Consider the following 26,029-nt stretch of genomic DNA (forward strand, 5'->3'; position numbering starts at 1 on the left):
GTTTGGAATGAGTCATTATTTTATGATTCTTAATTCAGCACAAGGAAAATGTAAACGATACAGGAAATGAATATGTAAATATAAAGGCTAGAATTCACTCAACAGTGGTGGAAATTATGCTACAACTAAATCAAACCGACAAACAATGGAGGTGCCATTAAACTGACATTTTTACCCGCGGCTGTATGCCTCCAGCAACCAGTCATGTTGCAGTTCACATCCATGTCTGTCAGAAATGTCATCACTTTATCTTATTAGACATTTGTGGTAAATTCTCATAACTAGCATATGAATTCTTGAGTTATGGCCAAAAATGTGTTTTCTGAGGTAAAAATGACTTTTGATCACCGAATTCTAATCAGTTCATCCTTGAGTCCAAGTCAATGTTTGTGCCAAACTTGAAGAAATTTAATATCTCAAGAATGGTGCGGAGGTTAGGTCACAGTGACCTCGACCTTTGATCTCCAAAATCTAATCATCTAATCCTTGAATCCAGTTGGACGCTTTTGAAGAACTTCCCTTCAGGAGATCCTGAGATATTGCGTTCACGATAGCGGGCCGGACATCGACGGACTGACGACCCGAAAACATCAAGCCTCTGTGCCAGCGACAAAAATCCAAAATGACCGAAGTCATTACGATTCCTCCTGAGAGGAACATAAACAGACTATGTGTACTAAATTATCCACGGCAACACAAATGTCAACCTGCTGGAGGCATGTCCGGAAAAGTCAGTGGATCCCTGAAGTCAAGACCGCTTTCCTCTGTGGTGACGGCGAGTTCAGTCGGTCCGTTCAATAGTTGTTGTTCACTCTGGACCACAGAGATTGCCATCCCCAGAGCGCATGCTGCTAGCATTCCAAGTCTCCAGTGTGTCCATCCAGTCCATCCACTGTGGCCTTCAATACTTGCTGCATGCAAAACATGCTGCCTTTGACAAGCACAATAAGTCATCTAGTGTCACATTTCCATGAGGTTTTATCTATATTCACTTAAATTATCCTTTATCAACAGGAAATGCGTACAATTGAAGGAGCAAGATATTCTTAAAATGCAAGTTTAGTTCAAACAGTTACTTTACCACCCGTGACATTCCAAGTGAAAAGGAGCAGCACAACAGTTCCTATCATCACGCACTCAGTCCGTTCTATAAAGATAAAGTCGGACAGCTGCAGTAAATCAATTTACAGCCGAGTGCGACACTTTCAAATCGGGGAGCACAAGAACGAGAACAAAAAAGTGCATGTTCTCACTGAAGCGAGCGCATGGTTCAGGGGGATGTCCAAGCTGAACTAAACATTTGGTGCCAACATATTTCTTTGGTAAGGCATTTATAATGGATGAATATTTGTTATACTTTTTAGTTAAAAGCATCATGCTTACCAGAGAACTACGGCACATTTTTTAAGATTTTACTGTTATTGTCTTTTCTGTCCGGCATTCAAGCAGTGTACGCAGTTTAGAATCCATACGATTAAAATGAAGTAAGCCTCTTTATGTCTCAAATCTGAGTTGTTCCAAGCAGCTCTTCTTTTGTTTTTCCCCCCCAATCAAAGACGACGTAAACATTTGGACTTGGAGATAAAATGATGACATGCCATCGGCGTTACTTTACAGTGTCTTGTAGAATTACTTCAAACAAGGAAATTCAGAATTGTTTTAATTGCCTTTAAAAGATGATGCAGCTTTACACATTTTGAAAAACACACATATCCAAGTCACAAAAGGTAAAAATCATACAAGAGATGACTTTAAAAGTCAAGTGTTGGGACACCAAAACAGACATTAAACAAATCAATATATACAGTTACTGTAGCATGTACAAAGATCAGGTGAAGATGCAGTACACTGGGCACATACCAGCTTTTGTCAATTGACATAATACAAACACTGTAGTCTACTGTGATTAAATCATATTAGTATTACAAAAATGACTCATTGAAGTGCATTACTCACCGGCACTAGAAGTGCCTTCAAATTCCCCATATGTAATGCATAATAAAGTTAAAACAGCATTTTAAAAAAATCACAACATTCTTTAGAACCAGCGTTAATTTAAAAGGATAAAGAGTTGCTGCAACATCAGTCTGACAATATAGTGCATACAGGAAATGTGAGGTTTGATAAATATCCATTTCTGAATTTTTTATTTTTATATGATCAAAACTGAAGCATTATGTGTATACTTAAAATGACAGGTACTGCGAATCATTTAACTGTTTTATATATAACTTGGGTTCTTATTATCGTTTAATTAAGCTTCTGTGTAGTTGCAACTTCACACTGAACTGTCGCTCTCTCTAATAACAGCGGACACATGTATTCAAGTGTCAGGGCTGTAATCGGCCGCTGTGGTGGGGGTCAAGTGAACTCGTCTATAGCTACTGGATTCCATTTTCTCCCCCGTTCCTGCATAGCAAAGATTGTATAAAAAGACAAGACGAAGACATTCATTTCTGCAGACGAAGTAAAGTACTCTGAAGCGCTCGACTGAAGTTTATGAATGAATCAGTTACAAAACACTGAAAATGACTGTTCTAGTCAACGTACCACTTTGCACTGTACAACAAAATGGCTTCATGCCTTCTGACAGATGTCCCATGCATCGAACAATGCTGACGCCATCAGTCAGTACGCAAAAAGACAGGAACTCGGAGTGATCCGTGGATGTCCATGCATTGCTTTGTGTGAAGCGAAACCCGATGCCTACATTTAAACAATCACATGACGCATGCATCTATACAAGCTTGTGAAATAAATGTGGAACTGTTAAAAAGTGTTGAATTTACAGAGTTACGAAACGCTCCTGCAGAATGTACCACAGAAGTGAATTTGAAGTTTTGTTTGCGTTGGATTGTGAGTGCCCGACACTTCTAGTTCATCGACCGAAATACACTATTCCAGTGTAATGTACGCTCCGCATCAAGTAGACCAAGATCATTGTACAAAGGACCTTGTATTTCCTCGCCTTGGTTCTTAAATAACATACAAAAACCAATAACTGTATTTGACTACTTGAATTTATACTTTTCAGCAGTTGGACTCAAGTGTCTTTGATCACTTATCTTCAAGGCATTCTTCAGGTTTTTTTTTTTCCCCCTTGGTTTTCATCTCCAAGGTTTGCCAGGACAAGTCAAGGACTTTCACATTCTACATCTGAAGCCCTTCCAGTTACAAGTTGGCTGTAAGTTTCTATTTGTTGTCCTGTTGGAACATGACTGGCCTAATCTGAGATCGCTGGCTATTTGGATCATCCAAGCTCTCATCCAGTCTTTGCCTGTATTTGGTGCCATGCTCTCGTCTTGTGTCCCTACAAGTCTACCAGTGCCGCAAGCAGCATGACGCTGTCAACACCATGATGCTGTCAACACCGTGCTGTCTATCATGGATGTTCTACTCTGCTGTAGTACACAGCGCTGAGTGCAGACAGCATAGTTTTAGTTGTATCAATGAATCTTTTGCGCTGCCTTTATATGCTTTAAAGTAAATGCAAAAACAAACTCGGTGGGGGGGTTGATACTTTCTAAATATCTATACAAACATAGTTTGTCATGCAGAAAAAAATATATATATCTTTGGCGACTTCTTCAAAGTTGCACTAGGAATATTCAGTTATCAATAGTTTTGTAGCTGTGCAGTGGAGAAATAAAGTACCGAAACTTCTTAAACTAACAGTCCAATTTTCTACAATGTCACTAATGCCAAGTACCTGCTTTGACAAGTTTACCGACTAAATATTTTGAAGTTAATTTTGTAACATAAAGAAAACAGCTTTGCACATTTGCTGCCAATGTGAATTGAAAAGGTTCGAAGTGCAGAACGACAGTAAGCATGCAGTGAGCTGCAGATGTCTGAACTGTGCTGCATCGACTCAATCAAACAACGGACCGTTTACACTTTAACATTATAGGACTCCGGTTGCTTCTTCCGTGACCGTCACCTGGCTGAAATGTTACGTCATGCTGTGTTTTGTAAGAATTGTACAGCTCATGCATGATCACGTATGATATTTGATTTTTAGAAGTAGACGAGCAAATAGTGATGACCGGGTGAAATATTTGTTATTTCGCACAGAGCTGTGCCGGCAGTGCCTACACGTAACCAGGATGCATTGCAAAGCGAGCTTCTGATGCCCAGGATCAGAAGCATTTGTTCGGACGTCTACTCAAGTAAGGCTGGAATAAATACGGCCCCAATACTCAGTCAATACACTGTAAAAAGTATCCTCATCCATAACATCCTCTGCACTCTTATTTTTGGATGCCATGTTCGCTGTTGCTATACAAGCGAAGAGAACAAGTAAGTTATGTGTGGTATTTGTTTGTCAACTGTATTTACACAATGAAACTTACAACAGATTTAGGAAGTTCTGTTTTTTAGCAGCATCTGGAGCACACCCCATGGCAGTGGCCACCCAGAGTTAGAGTCCACAAATCCATGCTCTCAAACAGCCAGTATTTCTTCCATGCTTCCAACTACGTCACTGCCACTGTCAGAAGACGGCGCTGGATGCAGGAACATTTTTGCAGCTGTGAACTCAGCTTTCTCCGTCAATAACACGGCACCCACTGAGGAATTTATTGCCTCGATCGATTACATTTATAATCATCCATGATTTAGGGTTGCAAATCTTCCCTTTAAACAACACAAAGTGCCGTTTTGGTTGTACGGGTGCTGCCAGACACAACAGCTGACCCACAGCCTGACATTACCCGTCATCTTGTTCACAGTGTAAAGTAAGTAAGTCTTTGACTTTATTGTGAATTTAAGCTTCAATAAAAGTGATTTTTAAGTGAATGCTGGATGAACACAGTCTTGCATACATATTTGTTACAGTCAGGTAAAAACAAATATACTGCAGCTGCCTGCGATTGCGGTCAGAACTACTTCAGCTAAATACTCAGTGCAACAACTTAAGTTGTTGAGAGACATGTGAGCCCAAGAGGTAGTAACAATGATGTTATTTATAATTTCATAGTTGGATTACCGATTCAGTAACCAATACTCTACTTGGCTTGATTTAGTTTCAAATTACGACAGCATGTGTTCTAGACAGTAGACTTTATCCTGAATGACCGACCTGCAGCCGCAAAACCACTGGACAGTCGCACAGCAGGACAATCTAGTATTGTAGGTTCACTGTAAACAATGACGATGTAGCACATCAAGTTTGTCTTTGACAGTTGTTATAAACTTTTTTTTTTATTTTAAGGCACTTAAGCACTTAAATGCCTCACAAGTTGTATTAATTACTCTAAATATCACAAGCAGGAACTTAGCAGGTGCATCGGCACTTAGAAAAACTGATTTTGGGAAAGTTGATGGGAAACAAGTATTTGTATATTTCTGTGATCAAATTCTCATCTGCTCTTTGGGGCCGTCTCTTGTTTTTCAGTATTTATGAATACCTTGCCATGTGTATGTATAATAAAGGTCACATGCAAAACTTCCAAAAAATGTTTTTGACCCTGTTACTTTTTGGTTGCTGTAATCATGATTTACAGAACAGTACTGTGTATGTAAAGTAGAATCTCTGAAAACACAAAACTGTCCACTCAGAAAAAGCAGAGCTGTCAACAGGTGATGCCTTGCAGTGCCTCGGATAAAAGCTTTAACAGTTTTTGAACAAACAATCTCAATTATGGCTAAAAGGAACAAAAAAAAAAAAAAACACTTGATTACAGGACAGTGCTAAGAGCTATTAGACTGAAGATGTAGGTAAACAGTACCTTTGTTAAAGTTTACGGAGGCAGCAAAGATGAGTCACTTTTTGATCAATTAAAAATCCCTCTACTGGTGAAACAGGATCGGTTTAGCCAAACCTGCCAGCATCTTTGGTACATGTACTGAGATTATTTCTCCAATCATCTCTGGGAAGCTGACCTTCGTGTGGAGCGACTGAGCCTGGACGAAAAGGTCAAATGTAAACTGGTGGAGCTTCTTTACCGTCTGAAACAGAAGAAACACAAATAAATCATTTGGCTAAAATTGACTACAAACAGGGTTTTCACAATGACTCAGGAGACATGTCTCATGAAAATACATAACATAATGAAAAATCATGTCAAACTCCTCCGTTAAACTTTTTTTTTCTAAAAAAGAGATTCCGCTTGCGCTGGCTTAAATGCTGCATTTTCCATGGGCTATTAAAAAACACAGCATCCCATGAGATTTAATTGCACGGCAAAGCCAAGAAATGTTTTCAGCAAAGTACAATTTGTCTCGCTTTAGACTGTCCTCCTAGCTTGTCTGTGATGCGCCCACAGTTGAAGCCATTTGAAGCGGTGTATCTCACCATCTGGAGAGAGTCCAAGAGTCGGGTAAGCTGGTAGAACCGCTGAGGACAATTGGTCGCCATTCGATAGTTAATGAGCCGATCGAGTTCGTTGATGTAGGTGAGACGCAATTCATCGAAGTACTTCTGACTCTTCAGACCCTCGACAGGAACTGGTGAAAACAGAAAAAAAAACTGCTTTGACTACATGCTCAGCAGTTGTCTCTCTCCTGCGTGTCCACTTATGGGATCAAGCTAAGCAGTTTGTTTTGACATGTTGATGCTCGGCACACCGGACAAGACTTACGAATGCTGAAGAGGAGCAAGGCCTTCATGCAGAGGAACTCTTCCTGAGAGATCTGCAGCAGCAGGAACTCCTGTGAAAGATGTCTCATCCTTATGCAGTGCTCGTACATTGAGGAAATCTGCATCCGATGTCTGCAGATGTAAAAAAAGGTCGGGATCAGAAATGTGAAATAAAAAGGACATTTTCAAATCCGAGAGTGAAGGAACAACTTGCTTTACACCTTGGACATTTATTCTGTAATAATTAACTACTGAATGGGAAAGAATGTCAGAGGTTGGATCCATATCTATCAATGCTGTAATGGGGTCATTGGCACTGAATTATCTATAAAACAATACAGATTTCTGCCGTGTGATCTTTGACATTTGGAGCAAGATGTTTAAAACACACAACTCCGTTACACTAGAATCTCGTCCATTGTGAATGGCAATACAGTTCAGTAAAATGTCCTCATCATTCATAGTGGAATATTAAAAGCGGTGATTGGATATTTCATGTTCGTCACACGTGAACAATCTTCAGTTATTTAAACGAGCCTGGGAGAAGGAGAGTGGGAGAACAGGCATCGTGATCAAAGTTTGCCATCTCTATTCAGTGTGATAAAACGATTGTGCCTTTATTATCACTGATGAAAGAGACAGTTTGTAACATTGTTCTATGCCGTGATGATAGAAATACAATAGAGCTAGATAGACCTGAATGTTCCCCATCTCTCAAATGAATGCAAAGTGTCAGATATGCAATCGTATACGTGCATAACAGACACAGATCACGTACAATCCAATAATTGCACATTTTTGATAGATTCCTAAAAGCCAGCTTTGTGAGGACGATGATGGAGATGGTTTGTTAACGGGGATGATGTCATTGCTGCACTGACACCCATCTCCAAACAATGACCAGAGCTACTGCACACCGAGCTGCTGAAACCTTCTTTTAAAACGCTACAATATGTGACTTTCAAACGTCCTCATCAATCTGATGGCTGAACTTTCTTGCTTGAAAAAGTCATTGTAGAAACAGTTGATACGTGATTTGAAACGGCTAACACAGCAGAACATACACAGAACCCCCAGTCAGGTCTGACGGACACACGTAAAACAACCAAACTGTATGCAAAATGTAAGCTTAGTTAACTGGTTAGTTGGGAAATTGACTTTCTTGCCGCGAGTTAGATTAGAAGATACCACTCTCATGTCTCGCTGGTTAGTATACCGCTATGACCAGTGGCTGGTTAGCTTAGCTCAGCTTGTTAGCTTAGCTTTGCGTAAAGCCTGGAAACAGCTAGCCTAAGTCTGTCCAAAGTCGACAACATCTGCCAACTAGCACCTCTAAACCTCACTCATTATAACGCAAGGCATGTTATTTCTTATTTTTGTGTTAGTTTAACAGACTATTTTTGGCCAGGAGCAGCGTTAGTCTCTAGACATTATGCTAAGCTAAGCAGTAGGCTATCAATCTTCTCATGCAGCCCTTGGCAAGAAAACAAATAATTTCCAAAAATGTCAAACTACTTCTTTGAGCCAGTCATACCAGCAGCTAAAAATGTCTGTATGACAACCTGCTTCTGTATACAAACCTACACAACCATCATAGATTACATGTATCTATCAACTGTCTTATGAGATCATGTATCACAGCAGATATCTGTTCTTTCATGTGAATATATTCTTATAAAAAATAAAGTAAACCAGTATGCCTGATGTGATGGCGGGATTGTTGGTGAGGTATATAAGTAGTACACCTGCACTTTTAGTTGAATGAAAAAGCCCAATAATCTCCTCCATCTGAGTCCTTATTTCAGTCTCCAATTACAATGACTGTGCCGGGGTTTTTACCCCTCTTAAGGAGGAAAGACTTGGCCCTACAGGAGACGGTAAGCAGCTAATTTAAAAGATCACAAGGAGCACTTAACATTTTATGCAAAATTTCTTTCAAGTAGCTCAAATGATCCACCTTTCTGATTTACATGGCCTCCGCCAGCCCTAATTTAATCCTAGAAAATCTGAACTACTGATCCACCAACCCTCAAAAAACAGCTGAATAAATTAACTTCTACCATGATAAGGAACTTTGGTCTTCTTTAGTTTCCTAGATATGGATTTTGACTTGAGTAAAAGGTTATGGAAAATGAGAGGAAAACAACTACATTCTCTCTTTAATCATAACTTGAAACTTTCAACTGGAATCTGTTTGGGATTCCCTGGTGTGTTCCTCCTCCTCTAAGCCCAGTGTTCATATTCCGTTTATATTCTGTATATTCTGTCAGCTGTAAAAGGAAAAACACCTGCTGTCAAATCACTGAACTGGGTGTGACAAAAAAATGTGAAGCAAGGAGAGTTTGAGTACAGAGCAGTTCTCTGCTCTGTCTCAGTCGGTGTGCATTTTTAGATTTACATAATCAACATAATCTGTTCGGATACTCGGTGAGGTGACATTCAGCAAACACAACAACTGCAAGCGGCTTCACGGAGAGCTGTGTACGTTATGGCTTTATTACCTCCACCAAGAGGTTATGTATTCGGTTCAGTTTGTTTGTTTGTCAGCAGGATTACACTACTGGCCCCAATTGTCATGAACCTTGGTGGAAGGAACCCATTACACTTATGAAGAGGATCCGAATCACAGGTGGTGTTTTTCCTCACCTATGGAAACGGCCTTGGCGGAGGTCTGCTCTCTCTGAGTGCCCTTTTAGATTGCCCCTTGTTATATTGTCACGGGGCAATGCTGTTTTGTCTACTGGCTAAATATTGCAGTTATTGTTTTAATGGAAATCAAAACGAAAAATATCAGAATTGTTAACTTAACTGAATTAACTGTCTGTGGAGGAAGCTTTTAAAATGGCAAAATAACCATGATGTCATCGTGTTGTTGTCATAGTGATGTTATTAAGGTTATCTCCGGTACGGAGTCGACATCAGTATATTTTGCAGAAAGCCTGATTTATAAACTGGTGGGCAGAAAGGGTTTAATGGGAGACACGATTTACTACCTGCACGATATGCAAACATAAACTAAAAAATAATATAAGAGCACAGCTTTAAAGTTTACTCACTGCTGCAGGAGTTGACCCAAACAGTAAGTAAATCTGTGCTCGCTTCAGGATGTTGTATTAAATGTTGATGCTACCAGCCAGATTTATCAACCAGTTCAAGATCGAGCCAGATACTTTCCAGTTGCTCCTTTTATTGATATTCATAAATATTAATTACGATTGAGGTTTTTCTCCCAAGCAAACTTCACAGAGGTACTAAAACTTATTGTTACTGTAGTTTTGCATAAAAACTGAATATAGCAAATGGCAGGTGGTATATGCTGTAGGTTTACATTTTAAAAAAAAGATACATTTTCTCTAAATATGACAGGCAGTATTTATCAGCAACAAACCTCTGAATTTAATACATTTGTTTGGTTACTGTAGATGAACAACATTTCACATAAAGTAGACATAAATAATGAATGCATGCAAGTATAGCTTAAATAGTGCTGCTGTTATAAACTACACAATTATAATGTGTAAAAAACCCGGCATACCATGTATCAACGGTTTACACAACACACAAAATACTTGAGCTTTTAAAGGAATAATTATTGATTTAAAGATCAACTTACATGTTCTACTCCCACAGATCTATGGCAGTAAACATTTGATGGGACTAAATAAGACCATTAATATTCCTCACTAACACTCACACAGACTCATGAGTAATATTCAGAGCTGAATAAGCTTCACCAGGGCTGTGAGAGTCCCTCCCTTTAATCTCACATTGACAAAAGAACACCTACGGCGGGAATTGGATGAACATGATCCAAAAAAGCCAGCCAAAAAAATGTTAGAGACGTCTTTGTGTTTTGAGAAATGGAAGAGAGAGAGAAAGAGATGAAGACAGAGAGAAACTGATGCGTCTGTATTATGTACGACAGCGCCAACTCACTCGCTGGGGCTGATCTCTAAAGCAGCAGCATGTTGGTCACCCACTGATGAAATCATTTTAGAGAACACAGTTGAATTCAAGACTTCAGAGTTGTACATACTCATTGAACACAAGATCCGGGGCGAAGTAAAGCATCCGGCCGTTGACGTTCTTGTAAGACCTCCATCCCAGGGCAAACACCATCACCCCCATCCATGAGTGTTGAATGACAGTCATTTGGTCGTCCATATGGAGATTTCTGAAACCTAAGGACAAAGATTCAGCATCATTGAATACAACACATATTTGACATGTGGCATTTAATTGATATGCCTCCTACTTCATCTCTCTGGCAGACAGTTGTAAATATTTGTTTCTGTAGATGATAAACTGTAAGATACCGATACTGATGATACACAGCTTTACATGGCCGTGTCTTGCAATGACACAGGACCAATTCATTTATTAAAACCCCCTTAATAGTCATCAGGTTTGTCTGAATTAAACATCCATGATCTGGAAGCTTTTTACACAGATGAGGAATATTGCTCTAATGAGAACGCAATTCTCTTAATTGTGTACAATCCTGTGAAACATTAAAATGACCTCCTAAATTGAAGTATCATTGGTCAGAATGGTCTTTAATTTCAAAGCTTTTCTTCAGAATGACAGAGAGCTATCAAAGAAAGTAATAGACATGAATAAATCAGGAAAGGCAACGAAATAATATCCACGTGAGCACTGTTTGATCAATAGCCAGGAAATGGAAGCTGCATCATATGACCCATGCACGGCCAAGACACAAACATTGTAAAGGTTGGCTCATATGAGATGGAACCATATTTGCTTATCATCAGAATCTAAAGCTGCTATAATCAGGATATTTACATTAACAACAGATCAAATAACCACTTGTGTGTGAAAGGGGTCACACACACAAGTAGTGATAAACCCACAGAGAATTATCCCCCGACTCTGCAAATCCCCTCAGCTCTATGGAGCCTTTTAAGCGTCTTTCAGCTCATTGTTTTGGTTTTGTTGTTCGCAGCATTGCTGTTTTGATTCACTCTCACTGCTTTGATCAAGGCAGTTTTCAGACAGCGTCTGCCCAGCACCAAACTACAGACAGACACAGTTAGCGACTAGCTGGCGAACACAGCGAAGCATTTAGCAGCCAAAAAGCCACACTGCTTCAAAGACCTCAAATAGGTTCCTACCTGGCAATCCTTTTGCCCATTTGACCACTTTGACCAGTTGTCTCTCTCCCAGCTCGTTGAGGCTGGTGAGCAGCGTGGCAGCTGAGTCCGGTTGGCCGTAGTCGTGCCCTGCGTTCACCACCTCGGGTTCAATGGACTCCAGGATATTGAGGAAGACCATTTGGGAGTTGAAGTTCAGGCCTGACTTAGGAGAAAAATTCTGGATGACTTCTGAAGGGTCCTTCAGAGGATGTTCCTCCTCAGGGTTTTTCTGTTGTCCAATCTTCTTCAGTTTACGGGCTACAAACAAAAGCAAGAAATTAAGAATCCATTCATTTGTTATTTTGTTTATGTTATTTCATCACCCAACCAGTTAACAAGCAAGCCTGGTCATTAATCTCCAATCCACCAGAGCTGCATGTGTTTTGCAAATGATCCTAAATTACTACATTTGATTGACTTTGACTGACGAATCCAGTTGTCCTCTAAAATAGGGGTTCTCAAAGTTTTGAAGACGGAGTGCCAACATAGAGAGCCAGCATATGATTGAGGGCTGCACAGGACGTCGTAGGATTTGTGATTGGTCTCAAAACGGTGTTGAACATTAAATTCCTTGAGCGCCGAATTCCCCCATTTGCAGATAAAGCAGATCACTTTATCTGTCCCCCGAGGTCAGACGAGTTGATCTATTATTCCTGAAAAATGCTTTTCTCCTCAACCACACAGCTTCTATATCCTTCTTCTCTTACTTCCAAGCTAAACTGCAGAGTTGTCCTCTGAAAGCATTAACTGTCTTTACCAGCACTATAGCATTGTTGACAAAACATAATTCCACTATAGTGCCACTGTAGTTGCTAAGATGTCATCCCTAACCTGACAGACGTTTGTTACGAGGTCGCAGTTTTACGCACGAGTCGAGTAGTGTATTAAGTGTAGGCTCTTGAAAGTGGAGTGACTGTAAATGATTCAAATATGCATGCATGCATTTCATGTCACATTCAAAGACCTCACAAAATGTTTCTGTGGGCGGCAACTGTGCTCTAAAAACTCGTGTCTGGAGCCATGATGGATATTCTGCTTGCTCGTAAGATCCATTACAGCTAGGATGTGCAGAATGATTTGCCGATGCTCCAGTGATGGAAGGAACAAGGTTTCCCTTTCAGAAAATAATCACAATCGCAGATACTAGTGAATGCATTTATCAGCACTGAACTTTTGATTGATAATCAATAACTTACGTCCTCTCAGGTCATCATTGCTAAATAGCACAATCTGAACAGTACATGGACTAAAAGTCATTCTCTTTTACGAGACATCTGATTCATAGCGCAACTGTGGGTTTTAAGTAACCTTTTGAGGGAAATAGCAATTTTTTCTACTAATCTACTAATGATCTACTCATATTCCATTCGAAAGAAAACTCTCTGAAGAGATGAGCCTCATCTGGTGGAAAGCCTTGTGGTCATCTTGTAAGAGAGCTCGCTGGTCATTTCAATGTATAAATTATGCCCCCCCCCCCCATATCATGTTTCCCCCCAAGAAGGTTTTGCAGAGCGTTGAAAGTATATCTCTGAACTATACCACTCACTAAATCCTGCATGTTTGCATTACACATATGTTCCCCTACACACTGCAAAGCATATAGGGAATAAGAGACAACATCAAAAAAAATAACAAGTACCATATATTTGAAAAACAACTTGCTCATCTTGAGCAATGAAAAGGCTGCAATTTATTTCCCCACTAATGCTGAATGTCCCGAGGCAGCTGCTCCATATGACAACCTGCACTTAGGAACTGAATGGGAGCCAGGTCTTTGATTTGCTGGAGTAGATTGCCATGTACAGTAAGTAGTGATACAACCAAAATGGAATGATTTTATTCTGCTAAACAGCTGCCAAATACATTTGGTTCTTTAACGTCATGGTTTTAAGACCACCACCAATCACTGCACTCAATAACTGACTGATTTATTTCCACAAGTTAAAGAACTGTGGGCAGTTAAGCTTCAACACAGCCTGTTATTTCAGGACGACAGGCTGAGCTGGAGTGACTGACAGATATATATATATATATATATATATATATATATATATATATATATATATATATATATAGATATATATATATATATATATAGATATATATATATATATATATATATATATATAGGGACTATCTGCTGAGAAATGACTGCATTAAGGAACAGACATGTCTGTTGTTCACTTGTGTTTAACTTTTGTTACAATCTGCTAAAACGGATATGCTCTTTGAAATGATTTCTTGAATCAATTATACCAACGTTGACTGACAGTTAAAATGGCATTAATCGTAATGCAATTGCCTCTTGCAGCTTCCGTGTCGAGGATGTCTCATTAAAACTGCAGCCTGGCTTTCTCGTTCACTTGGATAAATACTGAATTGCCAGTTATAGACAAGACTTAAGTCTCTCTCAAGAGCAGCGGGGTTGAAAGACAATTGTAGATTATATAAGAAGGATAATTGGCAAGTCTCACATTTCTATGTCTGATCTGATAACAAACATCTCAAATAAAAATGGTTAATTAAAAATCCCTTTCCCAGGATTCTCAGTTGTGACACAGGCATGCGTCTGATCTTTGCGGAGTACAGTGTAAATAAGGTGGGTTGAGCTAACCTTAAGATCCCGGCGCTGGAGTTGAAGCCAATATAAATAGGCGGTTGACATCCAAAACGACGGATTCAAGCGCAGTCTGTTACACAGACGGAACAATTAATTAGTCAAGCCGTTGTTAACTTCGTTGATTGACCAGCACACTGAGCTGTGGCGTCGGTATCGTCGACTGTTTCCAGCTGAAACTGACCTCCGGTGAATGAGCTGCAGACGCGTCCGTTACGAGCTTACTTTCACTCAACTCAAATTGCACATGTAAAATTTATTGGACATTTTCGCCTCAATATACTCACATTTTGTGGACCACTTCCCTCCGTCTCATCCCCATTATAATCACCATCTTTAGCCCGACTGCCATTTTAGCTTGCCAGGATAACCTGATTGCACAAAAAACTCGAAGGTCACTTTAGCACGTTTTGCTCCTCTTGAAATGCCATTTTTGTGATGTGTTCCTTTGCAGATCCCACTTTACTCTCACTTTGGTGTCCAGGTTGTAGATGTCATTACATCATTAGCTCACCGATGTCAGTTGTGTTTGAGGGAGTAATGTGTCAGAGAGTCTGACTCAAAGAGAGAGAGAGAGAGAGAGAGAGATGTGAGGGAGCTCTGGTAAAAAAGTCTTCCACAAAGACTCCTGTCGCTTTCTTCCTCCTATTGTTGTGGATATATTATTGTTTTATTAGTTTCTATGAAATAACACAAATCGGGGCTGGAAATGATAAGAAAACTGTTAATTATCGCTTCAAACTAAATATCAAAGGTTAGAATATTTAGTTGGATTCACAAATTGTAGTTTCTTTAGAAAAGCAAAAAACACTTGTTGCTTTACGCCAGTGACATATTCATGAAAGGCCAGAGTCCAACACCAAACATAACCAATAACTAGTACCAAATAGTTGATATTGTATTTTTAAGCCCTGAATTATTATTACTATTGCTATTACATCAAAACTACTGTATTTGTTTATACGTGAGAAATTGTGCTATTTAACATGTTTTACAGTACACCCCTTAAATGTTTGCTACCCCAAAGCAGCATAAAGTGAGAGCTCAGTGATTCTCAGGGACCTTAGAACTCAGTCACTTTGCATTTAGAGCCGGTAGAAGTTTTCAGAAATAACTAACTGGGACAGACGAGGACACGCTGCAGGTTTGAGACCTGCATGCTGATTTAGAATCACTTGGGATCCCACAGATGATGTTTTCTAGGAAAAAGGACATTTCTGCTGCTATGTTGAGATGGAAAAATTAACTTCAAGTTAAAAGCTATATACTAATGCCCAAATAACAATCCAGAACCGTGCCCTTCAATGATAAAACCTGCTTATCAAAAAAGAGTTTGAGTCCACATACATCTATCCTCTGGACCTGACCTGAAGAGCTTCAGTGTGGTTATTCATTCACCATTTGATGAAAATAAATTACCATTACTGAAATGCAGAACATTTTTTTGAATGAGTAATACATTTAAACTGACAATGCACACACTGAGAAGTTGGAGGAGAACGGCAGCTCGTGTAAATCATTAACCAACTCTCACTCGCTGGTGGTGAAACGGAAACCGAAGTGGCTTTGGACGCATGTCAAGCACACTTTGGGTTAGAGACACAAATTGTTCTGCGATTCAGGGCTTGAGGTCATAAACTGTAAAAGGTTTTAGTATAATAAAATCTGTGAGCTCTATTTGCATTTCAACACAAGAAGCCTTTAGTTCCGATGTGCAGCGAGCTTCCTTCAGGTCGCTGCAGGAAGGGTACAGCTATCCTGGTTCGGTGAAGGCAGCCTCCCTGCGCAACTTCCATTTGTGGATGTAATTAGCATTCCAGGAATAATATGGAATTCAAATGATAAAAAATGAAATCTTTGAGCAATTTATAATAACTAGGCTTTTCAATATTGACCAGATGCCAAAGATTTCTTTGCTCCCTCTTTAGACCTTCCAAACTACGAGGAGAGAAACTACAGGCAGAATATGATCTGATCTAATGACACAAAGTTTAGAGTTTAATGGATACATAAAAATCCAGTGAGTCAAACCAGAAACCTTCCTGCTTCAATTTGTTTTTTATAGTATTTTGAGTAAAAACCCTCTCGGATAATAAGTATAATTCTTTTGCCTCCACTTCTAAAAATGATTGTCATAAATTTTCCTGTGAAATGCGGCGAGTGAATTACATGTCCAGGACGAGAACGTCTGTGAAAGGAGGCTCTTTAAAGCCACAACTAGAAAAGGTGTGCCTTTTCACTTACAATCGCAGCATTAGATCACATTTTCCCTCCATGGACTTGTCAGTGACTGGTGGCAAAATTACCAGCGTGTCTGCTGCTTTAATTCACATGTCTCATGTCAGCTTTGTGCTTCGAGTACAATTTTCACCGTTAACAGAATGAGAAAAATGGGAGAGAGTGAAAATTGAACACAAGACTAAAATTAGTCCACTACATGTCAATCTTTACAGCCTAATATGACGAACAGGTGTGGGTGACAGTAAGGAGAAGTGAATGGAATAGGTCTAAATTGCATGGCAGCTCAGCCAGGGGCTTGATTATCAGTAACATCCCCTATTGTGATGATGCTGCAATTGAAGAGAGCCAGCTAGGATGTGCAGTGCAGAGAGAATAAAGTACGTGGTCCTGGGAAACCACTTTTAGGACTTCACTTTCTCTGTAGTGTGCTTTGTTCATACAGTGTGTAGTGCAAAGTGTTTATTGTAGTCCATGCTGCACAGATGTATGTATTTTAAGGTATATTACGGCACAAATCCTTTGTCTGAAGTGAAATGCAACTGATGGTAATACTTACAAAATAGTCGGTGGTTAGCAACGCTTTAATAAAAACATAAAATAAACGACAATTGTTTCTTCTAAAAGCAGATTTTAGTATCTTAATTCATCCTACCTCCAAGAGTCATTCCAGCTTCAAAACACTTCTTCAGCCGACAGGACGGACAGTTCTTCCTCCTTAGCTTATCGATGGTGCAGTCGTTTTTGCTGGCGCACAAGTATTTCTGTTTGCCTAAGCCGGACAGAGAAACCAGAGGTTACTTGTAGATAAACAATCTGTTGAATTATTGAAAATGTAAGAAACACTGGATATACAGAATCTGTGTTTTAACTCAAATGAAAGGCAACGGGTTTAGCTGTTGACTACTGGCAACTCAGGGCCCGAGTGACCCCCCTTCCACCCTCCCTTGAGTTTTACCTTCCGCAGCCCTTTTGAAGAAAACCTTGCAGCTGCCACAGGTGAGCGCACCGTAATGGCAGCCAGATGCCTCGTCTGAACAAATCAGGCACATCCTCTGTGGTGGAAAGAAGAACTCCATTGGGAACATGTGCTCTCTGCCAGTCTCGAACCTGCAGCGAAACATATGAAACGGGATAGATGAACAGCACACTCATAAAAACAAGGTTATGACTAACATTTGATTGTTGGTATTAAATAAAAATGATATCACCATTTATCTTCACTAGAAATCAATGTTAATGTTCCGCAGCTTGGATGCATCAGCTGGGTCACTGCACTGAATTTTACGATCCATTGTTTCTGTATTTCACTTGGTTTTTTACTATCTTGTGAAACTAATAGCCCATTTTAAAGCCTAACCTTGAGAGCACACACCGCAGTATAGCCATCGTTTTTTACTGGTTTAATACTGTCCAAACTGTAACCAAAGAGCATTTACTATTCACTCCCCAGAGCCCTGCTACGGCCTCTCGGTGAGCAATTTAAGGAGGACAGAGAGTGTGATGACAGAAAGTGTGGGAAAGATCTTAGTGCCAACACCGTGGCCAAGGGGTTGGGTGGGTGGGTGGGGGGGACGGGGACGCGATGGGCGCCCAGCTTCAGCCTTGAACACGGAGAGATTGGAAAAGGTTCAGACATAACGTTGCCTCAGTGACGTGCAACTTAAGATATCAAGGTTCTCGCAGTAAAAGAGACGAGGATGAAGCTCAACTGTGTCGCGGTAGAGTTTAGGTGACAACAGGAAAGAAAATGATTCAGACAAGTGGGAACAGTGATGTAGAAAAATGTCTAGTAACGTCTAGTATTCAAGTTATTATCTATATAACACTATGAAACAATGGAGATCTTACATTCAATTTCCTTTATAACATTAATCTTAGCTCTGAAACCTGTATTATATAGACTTTAGACTGATGTCCAGACTAGCGTGAGATCAGAGATCAGGGATGTAATGAATAGTGACTTGAAAAGGGACTTTTTGTAATAGCGAGAATTCTTATGTGGTTTAGGATCCATCAACAATAAATGTTAAAAAATGTGCACGTCAAGATCTGTATGGCAACGCTCTGAGGCTTTCTATTGGTAAAATGGGCGCTGACCCATATTTACCTATAGAACTGCAGTATTTAAAGCTTTAAGTAAGCCACGCTCACTTTCAATGTCCGCTATTATTGATTTCGTTCCAGTGTGTGTCGTACAAGAAAACCGCGTGTCACGTGTGGTATTTATGTGAAGAGAATGTAGGATTAACGAGTCCAGTGACCTGGAAGTTCCTGGATTTAAAAGCATGCAGGGATGAAAGATCCTGGTATATAGTTTACATTTGTTACACTTTTTAAATGCGATGTATCTCATTCTGTCAGGGCTTGGGGGAAGATTTCACATTCACTCTTCTTCTTCCCGTCTTGTGAGGTTAAACGTTTTTCTTTGACATACGGTCTTAAATACAGATTATTCTGTCATCTTTGAGATGATTCTCATATTGCATCGTAGCTGATTTGCTTGAATGCTTTTGCTGTAGATCATGATCATATTCTTGTTTACTCACACCTTTGGAGAGCGAGACAAACCAGACGTATTGCATACATGCAAGTATTCAGGAACAGGAATTATTGTATTACAAAAATATCAAAACATAAGATGCACAAGACAAAATGAAATACTTTGCAGAATCACATAAAGTCACTGGAGTTCAGAGCTGAGGGGCTCTGAGCCACTTTTAGTCCTGAACCAGGACTTAGAAACAGCCAGCAGAGCCCCCTGCCCGAGGACCAGATGATGCTACATGAGCCACTTACGTGATTGATGGTCAGATAAATATCAACACGGAGTTTGAAATACATGACTTCATTGCACAGATTTGCTTCAGCTTGCTTGATTTTACTCTGTATGAGTTACTAGACTAATATGCGTCCATGAATATGTCAAAATTGAAGTAATTGTGAGTCTGGAAACTGCGTGTCCTGTTGTTGCTTCAGCTAAATAAGAAGAAACATCTGTTTTCACTCATGACATGCTAACAGCATGCAGTTCCTCCTCTGTCACAAGACATAAATGTCAATACGGACCAGTTATCTTCACTGAATTCCTTCACTGTACATTTCTGTTCATGGGTTGTAGCAGGATTTTCTCTCACACTACACTCTGGACATAATTCACTTCACTCCACACACAGATGTTACAGGGTTCACTTCACACTCCGCTCTCTGCAAAAAAAAAAAAAAAAACTTAAAATCTGGTTGATTGAAGATAAATTCATCACTTCTGTCTGTTTGTGTGAACATGATAATCAAAAGTACAGCACATGCCAGCAAAGCAATCCTATTAAAAAAGTCTTTGTTCGAAGAATTCACACAGATGGACCAGTGTCGGCCAGAGTCCCGAAATTCAACCAAAGCTGCAGCTACATGACTGCCGTGCCATATACGCCCTCAGCCAGCTGAGCCGGTTCAACTGCCACACAAGGCCAAAAACACAGTGGTGGAAGAACTCTCCAGATCCTTGATTTAAGTTAAAGCAGCAGTACCACACTGTGAAAATACTCCACTACGTCTGAAAGGCCTGTTTTCAAAGTCTTCCTTAAGTACAAGTATGTAAGTATTATCAGCAAAATGTACTTAAAGTATCCCATTGTGCAGTAAACTGGCTTAATATTACTGCTGGAGTAATGTGTATGTTACATTTTACTGCTCTAAATGTTTATGATTGGGTAGTTTAATCTAAAGCAGTGCATCATATCCGAAAAGAGTCGCTCAGCTGAACAACGTACCTCTAAAAAGTCAGAAAAACACCTTTGTGACTATCATTTTCCAGCTAATTGAAAAGGGTTTTACATAGTTTATTTATCTTAAGAGGTAGAATCATTAAGGAACACTTGATCCTTCAAGAAAAAAACAAATTCCAAATCACTAAATTTGGAGAAACATGGTTTTCACTGGAAAGGAGGGGTATGATTTACTGAAAAGTGACTAAAGTTGTCAGATCAATGTGCATTAAAAAGTACAGTATTGCCTGTGAGATTAAGTGATGTACAAGTACAAAGCTGCATAAGATGGAAACACTGAAGTAGAGTACTACTACTTAGTTACATTCCACCACTGCCAAAATGAATAATACTCTATAGTGAATTACTTGCTGAGGATTTTCCACGTTTAGACCGGTTAAAACTGAAACACATTTATCTCCTGCATTGATATATTGTTCTGCCAATAACACCGAGGCACAAATTCATCACTTGTTTCCATTTTGCTCAGCCTGCTCCCGTCTCACTTCACTGCATTACTCGGGAACTCTGAATGTCACCGGACTAACCTTCCTCATTCCCCAATTACGCCCCACAGTATTTATACCATGGGGCCATCTCCACCTGCTCAGGGCCGTACTAAGCGCTAAGAGCTGCCTAAATGCAGGGGGTTGTTGTCTTCTTACAACAAAAAGTGTTACATAAGGCTGAAGCAAACCTGCATCCCCGTAGGTACAGCGATGAGCTGTGTTTCAATCAATTAATAGACTGTCTAAATGGGAAAGAAATTGGCAACAAAAACCCGAACAGCTGTATGATTTCAAGGACTCTTTCTTAATAACTCCGCAGAGTAAAGCTCAGATCTGGAACAGGGTAAGATCAAAGACCTGCTCTGGGTTATATTCAGCAACAGTAATATAATTCAAAAAACCTGCCTCTTAAGACATGCCGAAGAACTTGGGGTGATAAACAAAGAGGAAAGCTGGATCTCTCAGGGCTCTAATGTCTTTATGCTTTTGCACTTGGTGACATCCGGCTAACCTAGAAGTCTAAACTGAATACCACATAAACCCTGTGAACTCACACTGAGGTCTGGCTCGGGACCTCAGCCACAGATGAATCGTCTCTCTATTTTCCAGTGTTTCCTATCTTTGCCTACAGTCCAAAGATTCAAATAAAGGAAAATACCATAAAAATAAAACCAGCGTGTACCTTTTGCCATTAGGCCAAGTATGTTTAGGGCTCTATGTCTTCTTGATTGGAAGCAGATGAAGTCGGAGCACAGCTCGGTAGGTCTGCACGTAAATCCACGTGTTTGGGAGCAGCTCCTTGTTTGGGATACTGCAACTGGTTTCACTGGTTTCACATTTAGGAACGCCACTGATCAAAAGTGTTATGCTTAATAAACACATGAGAATGACAAAATGGAAAACTTTATTCCAGGAATTGATCTCAGACCTGCACATGGTGGCGGCTTTTAAGAAATAATCCTATAGCCTAATAAATTAGTTTGAGAAATACAATAATAACACGAGAGCGTTTCTGCAGTTTCCCTCACTACAGGGGAACCAGTGAACACACCTTTCTGGCATTAGGTTGAATGATTTAGTTTACTGCACGGCTCATAGAGCACACGGGGCGCGCTTGTATTGATAGTTGACTGATACATCATGTTGCCGTGTGTATTTGCAAACACACACAGATCTCTGTAGTGACAGCTCTTATTGAGACTGCCATGCCTGCCGGAGGGTGGATGTGTTCGATGGCGCAGCAGAAGGAAACATGGAGACTGTTTCAACATTCCCCCTTTTAGGACTGCGAGTGGACAGTTAACAGTGTCACGGTTTCCATCGGACACATTTACTTAACATGTAAAGTTAGACACCACAGGCATAAAAAAAAAAACGTTTTCACACACTGGTCAACTTTAAGATTTTGCTGCTATGACATGTCTTCCCTCAGACGAGTGGAAAGAAAATATCAACAATACACATTTAGGTGTTTATTTTACTACTTTGACTATTTGCGTCTGTAAACAATTCTCATAAATTTACCAAACATTTGCATTACATAATGCTTTAATTGCACATTTAAACATAGCATTTAAGAAGACATGTAAAACAATAAAAGTTATTGTCTTAACGTAATGCAAGTCATTAACTGGGGAAGTTTCATGGTGAGTTCTATTAGTTCATTTTTTCACCCTACTCCTGTAGCGTCTTCCAAATTGTAGTGCATTTCGCAATACACACTTTTAAAGGCCGTTTTCCCTCATAGTCTGAGCCATGAATATACTCTTATTCACCAAGAGCTCCTTCCTATCTATATTTTGAAGATCTTCACCGAGGCTTTTGTTTATAAATCATTCATAGACAGATTTATAGAACAGTTTATTCCTAAAAACATGGCCACAATGTATTTATTTAATGTCTGTCGTGTTTCTCTTTATGAAGTGATACAAAGAGAACAAAATGATTTTATTTTCAGAAGATTTTTGAACCTGGCTTTATTAAATGTTCAGATTTCTGTTTTGGAAATGTATGCAAATTCGCACTAATTTGCATATTTAAAGATATTTTCAGAAACTTGTAATATAAGATGTAATTGTCATAATATAAGTAATCAACTGGGGATGTTTCATGTTGATATCGTTTAGTTACATTTGTTTTACCTATTCCCCTCGTGTTTCCCTTTAATGCTGTAATTTTGATTTACCTTAGTTTATTGGTTATTTTGTTATTGTCTATTTGCTTTTATTTATCTTTAAATATTAGTAAATTCTCACTTATTTTTATTTTAGTATTACAGTCTGTATTACGTCAGCTGTTGTTCAGGGATTGTGTTGTTTGGTTTTCTATTATCTGGTTTTGAGAATCTGAAATTCAATAATTCATTTAAAAACAACAACACCTGCTGCTGCTTCATCTATATTCCTTGTTCGTACATTTCTAATTTAGTAACACACACACACACAGTAATGCACCGAGCTGATTGGTGTCAAGTTCTCAATCAATCACAGCCGGTCAGAGAAAAGGTATGATGACGTCAGTTAGCCGTACACATGGTAGCTTGTGGCTGGCAGTTAACATGTCCACTCCGTGTGCTTTGTCATCCTGAAGGCCACACTCTCATTTAGCAGACCAAGCAAATCGTCGACCCCAACACGAAAAAAAAAAAAACTGACAGCTTTGGAAACATTTGTAAAATTGACAAGCGTCTGAAATTGTCAGAACTATAAATGTTTCCCTCCGCTTAGACACAAATTGAAGTCAAACATTATTCTGCTGGAATTACAAAATTCAGTGGTGATAGTCAGCAAAGCCGCTTTCCAGTGATACACATTGTTTTCACAGAGTACATTCAGAAATACTTTCATTCGTTTTTCACGTGGATGTTATGAGCAGGTGCCTCAGACAAAACACTGACAATTATATTTGTTTTATGTTTGATGACAGACTCCAAAATTTGTTCTTGAACAGAAGTTTATGAATTTGATTATTGACAAATCTTAAAGATATTATTACTTTATCTGTATATTTATCGTTTTGTTTTGTTATTTTACAGTGTGGACATTAATACAACTTTATAATGACTTTACAATGGGAGATTACTCAAATTAAAAGGAAAGTGGAAAACGTATTTTAACGAGGGTTGCTTCCACTCACCTGTAATCTAAAGGAACTTTGTTTTAAATGTTTGTCAGTGATATTTTAAATAACATAAAATCTGCTCAGGGTTGCACATGAATCTAAAATGTCAAGGATGTGAACCAGACAAACATTCCTACGTCTGTTTCAAAATGCAGTGCAACCTCAGTTGAGTTTTAGTTTGCAAAGCATTTATTAAAAGTAGCCTGATAATGTCATAAAGTACTCTTTTGTACGCTTTTTGTCTAAGCCGTAGAAAACGTGTTCAGGATGACATTTGGTTTCTGACCAAAAAAAAAAGAAGTTTAAAATAAACATATTCCTTTCAATATAAAGAAACATTAAGACCTTAAACAGCTGTCTGCGAGAAATAAATAAAATAAGAATAAATCCATCTATATCTATTATGAAGCTGGCGTTATATTATGATGAAGTGTTGTTTGCCCTTACCGCAGAGTAAAAACATCTAATCTACGTGGGAGTTTATCCACCCATGCCAGCCTCTTAACGCTCGTGCCTGTGGTCACATTAAGGTCAGACTGTGGTCACATTGGACACCTGCAGCATTAAACTTGAATCAGAGTCAACATTTAGCCGCAATATCGTCTAGAAGTCAGAGCAAGCTCACCCCTTCTCTGCTCCCTAAACATTATTTCAGCTTCGTCATCACATGACACAAGACACATATTATTATTATCGTCACAATTATTATTTTAGCTTACCTGGGGTCATTGTAGGCGACATCCAGCCACTCGCCGACTTCGGTCTTCACGTAGTTGGAGTTGGGATAAGGCGGCCTCAGCATCCCGCCGGGGTACCACTGCTCGGGACGCACGACGCTCCTCTCATATGGATTACATATGAACGCGGTGGTGGTCTCCGTGCTGTGCGCATTCATGCACTGCCTCGAGCCCCAACACTGAGAGTTGTACTTCTCATCAGGGTGGTAATTACTGCCCCACGATGCCCCGGCAGACTCGCCGTCCTCGCACTTCACTTTGACGCTGTATTGTTCCGGCTGATAACCGCTGAAGTTGTTCTCCATGGCGTCTCCGAAGTCCGTCGCCTCATCGGGGGGCTCGTAGACCCGGCACGGTCTCTCCCCGGCATTCTGACCGTAGTGTGCCAATACGCTACCTGGCGCGGATGGCGCATAGGGGCAAGAGGCAGCGCGCGCTGTGTCCAGATGCTCTCTCTCTTCTGAAGTTATGTCATCGGACTTGCACAGTGCGAAGTTTTGCTCATGCACAGATGTCCGATCCGGGGCGAGGTGTTGGAGACGCGCGGCCGTCTCGGAACTTTTGAACATCTCCACCAGTTGCCTCTGGTCGTGCGGGGGCCGGTCGTCTCGTTCGGGGCACTTGTACTCGGTGACGGCGCCGTGAGCTCCGGGACAGTTACGAGGCATGTACAAATACTCCCCGCGCATTTGGTCATTGGCGGCGGCGCACGGGGGGAGAGCGGCATCCACGTCGCTCGTGTCATTGGACTCCATGGCCAGTCCCAGCGACACGGACACAGCTTTGCAGAGCTCCCTGGCTGTTTCCGAGATTGTGGCGCAGGCAGAAAAAGAGCGACTGTCGCCCACACGGCAGTCAGCGTCTAATAACTCCTCCTGAGGAGCGGCAGCTGTCTGACAGCAGGGTCTGTCCATGTCACGGGCTAGCAGATCAACATGTCCGGAGCCAAAAACGTTTGCGTCTGCATTGTTGCGCTCTTTCAGCCTGCCGACGCCGTTTCCCTTTGAGGTTTTGGTGACATACACCCGACTTTCGTCAGTTTTTAGCGCCATGCTGGGAGCGCTCGCGGCGTCGCCCCTTTTTATTTCCCCCCCCCCCCCCTGACCAAATTTTGCTCCGAGATAACTTAGTTTGGCTCAATTCCCAAAAAGAAAAAAGTGTATACTCGGCCTAGAGACCGAAGTTTGCAGGACAAATGTTTCTGCTGCAACTCTCGCGCAGAGCCTGTTGGTAGAGGTCCTGAGCTACAGGAGTCACAAACTCCTCCTAAACGGAGATTCGCGGAGTCAGAGGCGCTCGGGTTGGTTTTGA

General features: G+C 40.3%; 1 protein-coding gene across 1 annotated transcript; it reads right to left on the minus strand.

Moving 5' to 3' along the window:
• Window positions 1-1,643: 1,643 nt before the first annotated feature.
• ar (androgen receptor) lies at window positions 1,644-25,785 on the minus strand. Its single transcript, XM_076102280.1, has 8 exons — window positions 24,701-25,785; window positions 17,547-17,698; window positions 17,244-17,360; window positions 11,713-11,991; window positions 10,617-10,761; window positions 6,582-6,712; window positions 6,296-6,447; window positions 1,644-5,949 (listed from the first exon to the last, which is right to left on the minus strand). Exons 1-8 carry the CDS (start codon window positions 25,768-25,770, stop codon window positions 5,791-5,793), a joined length of 2,205 nt encoding a protein of 734 aa, XP_075958395.1. The 5' UTR covers window positions 25,771-25,785; the 3' UTR covers window positions 1,644-5,790.
• Window positions 25,786-26,029: the final 244 nt, after the last annotated feature.

Source organism: Anarhichas minor, unplaced genomic scaffold, assembly GCF_050575085.1.
Source record: "Anarhichas minor isolate MPS153535 unplaced genomic scaffold, ASM5057508v1 ptg000027l, whole genome shotgun sequence".
In the NCBI taxonomy this organism is placed as follows: domain Eukaryota; kingdom Metazoa; phylum Chordata; class Actinopteri; order Perciformes; family Anarhichadidae; genus Anarhichas; species Anarhichas minor.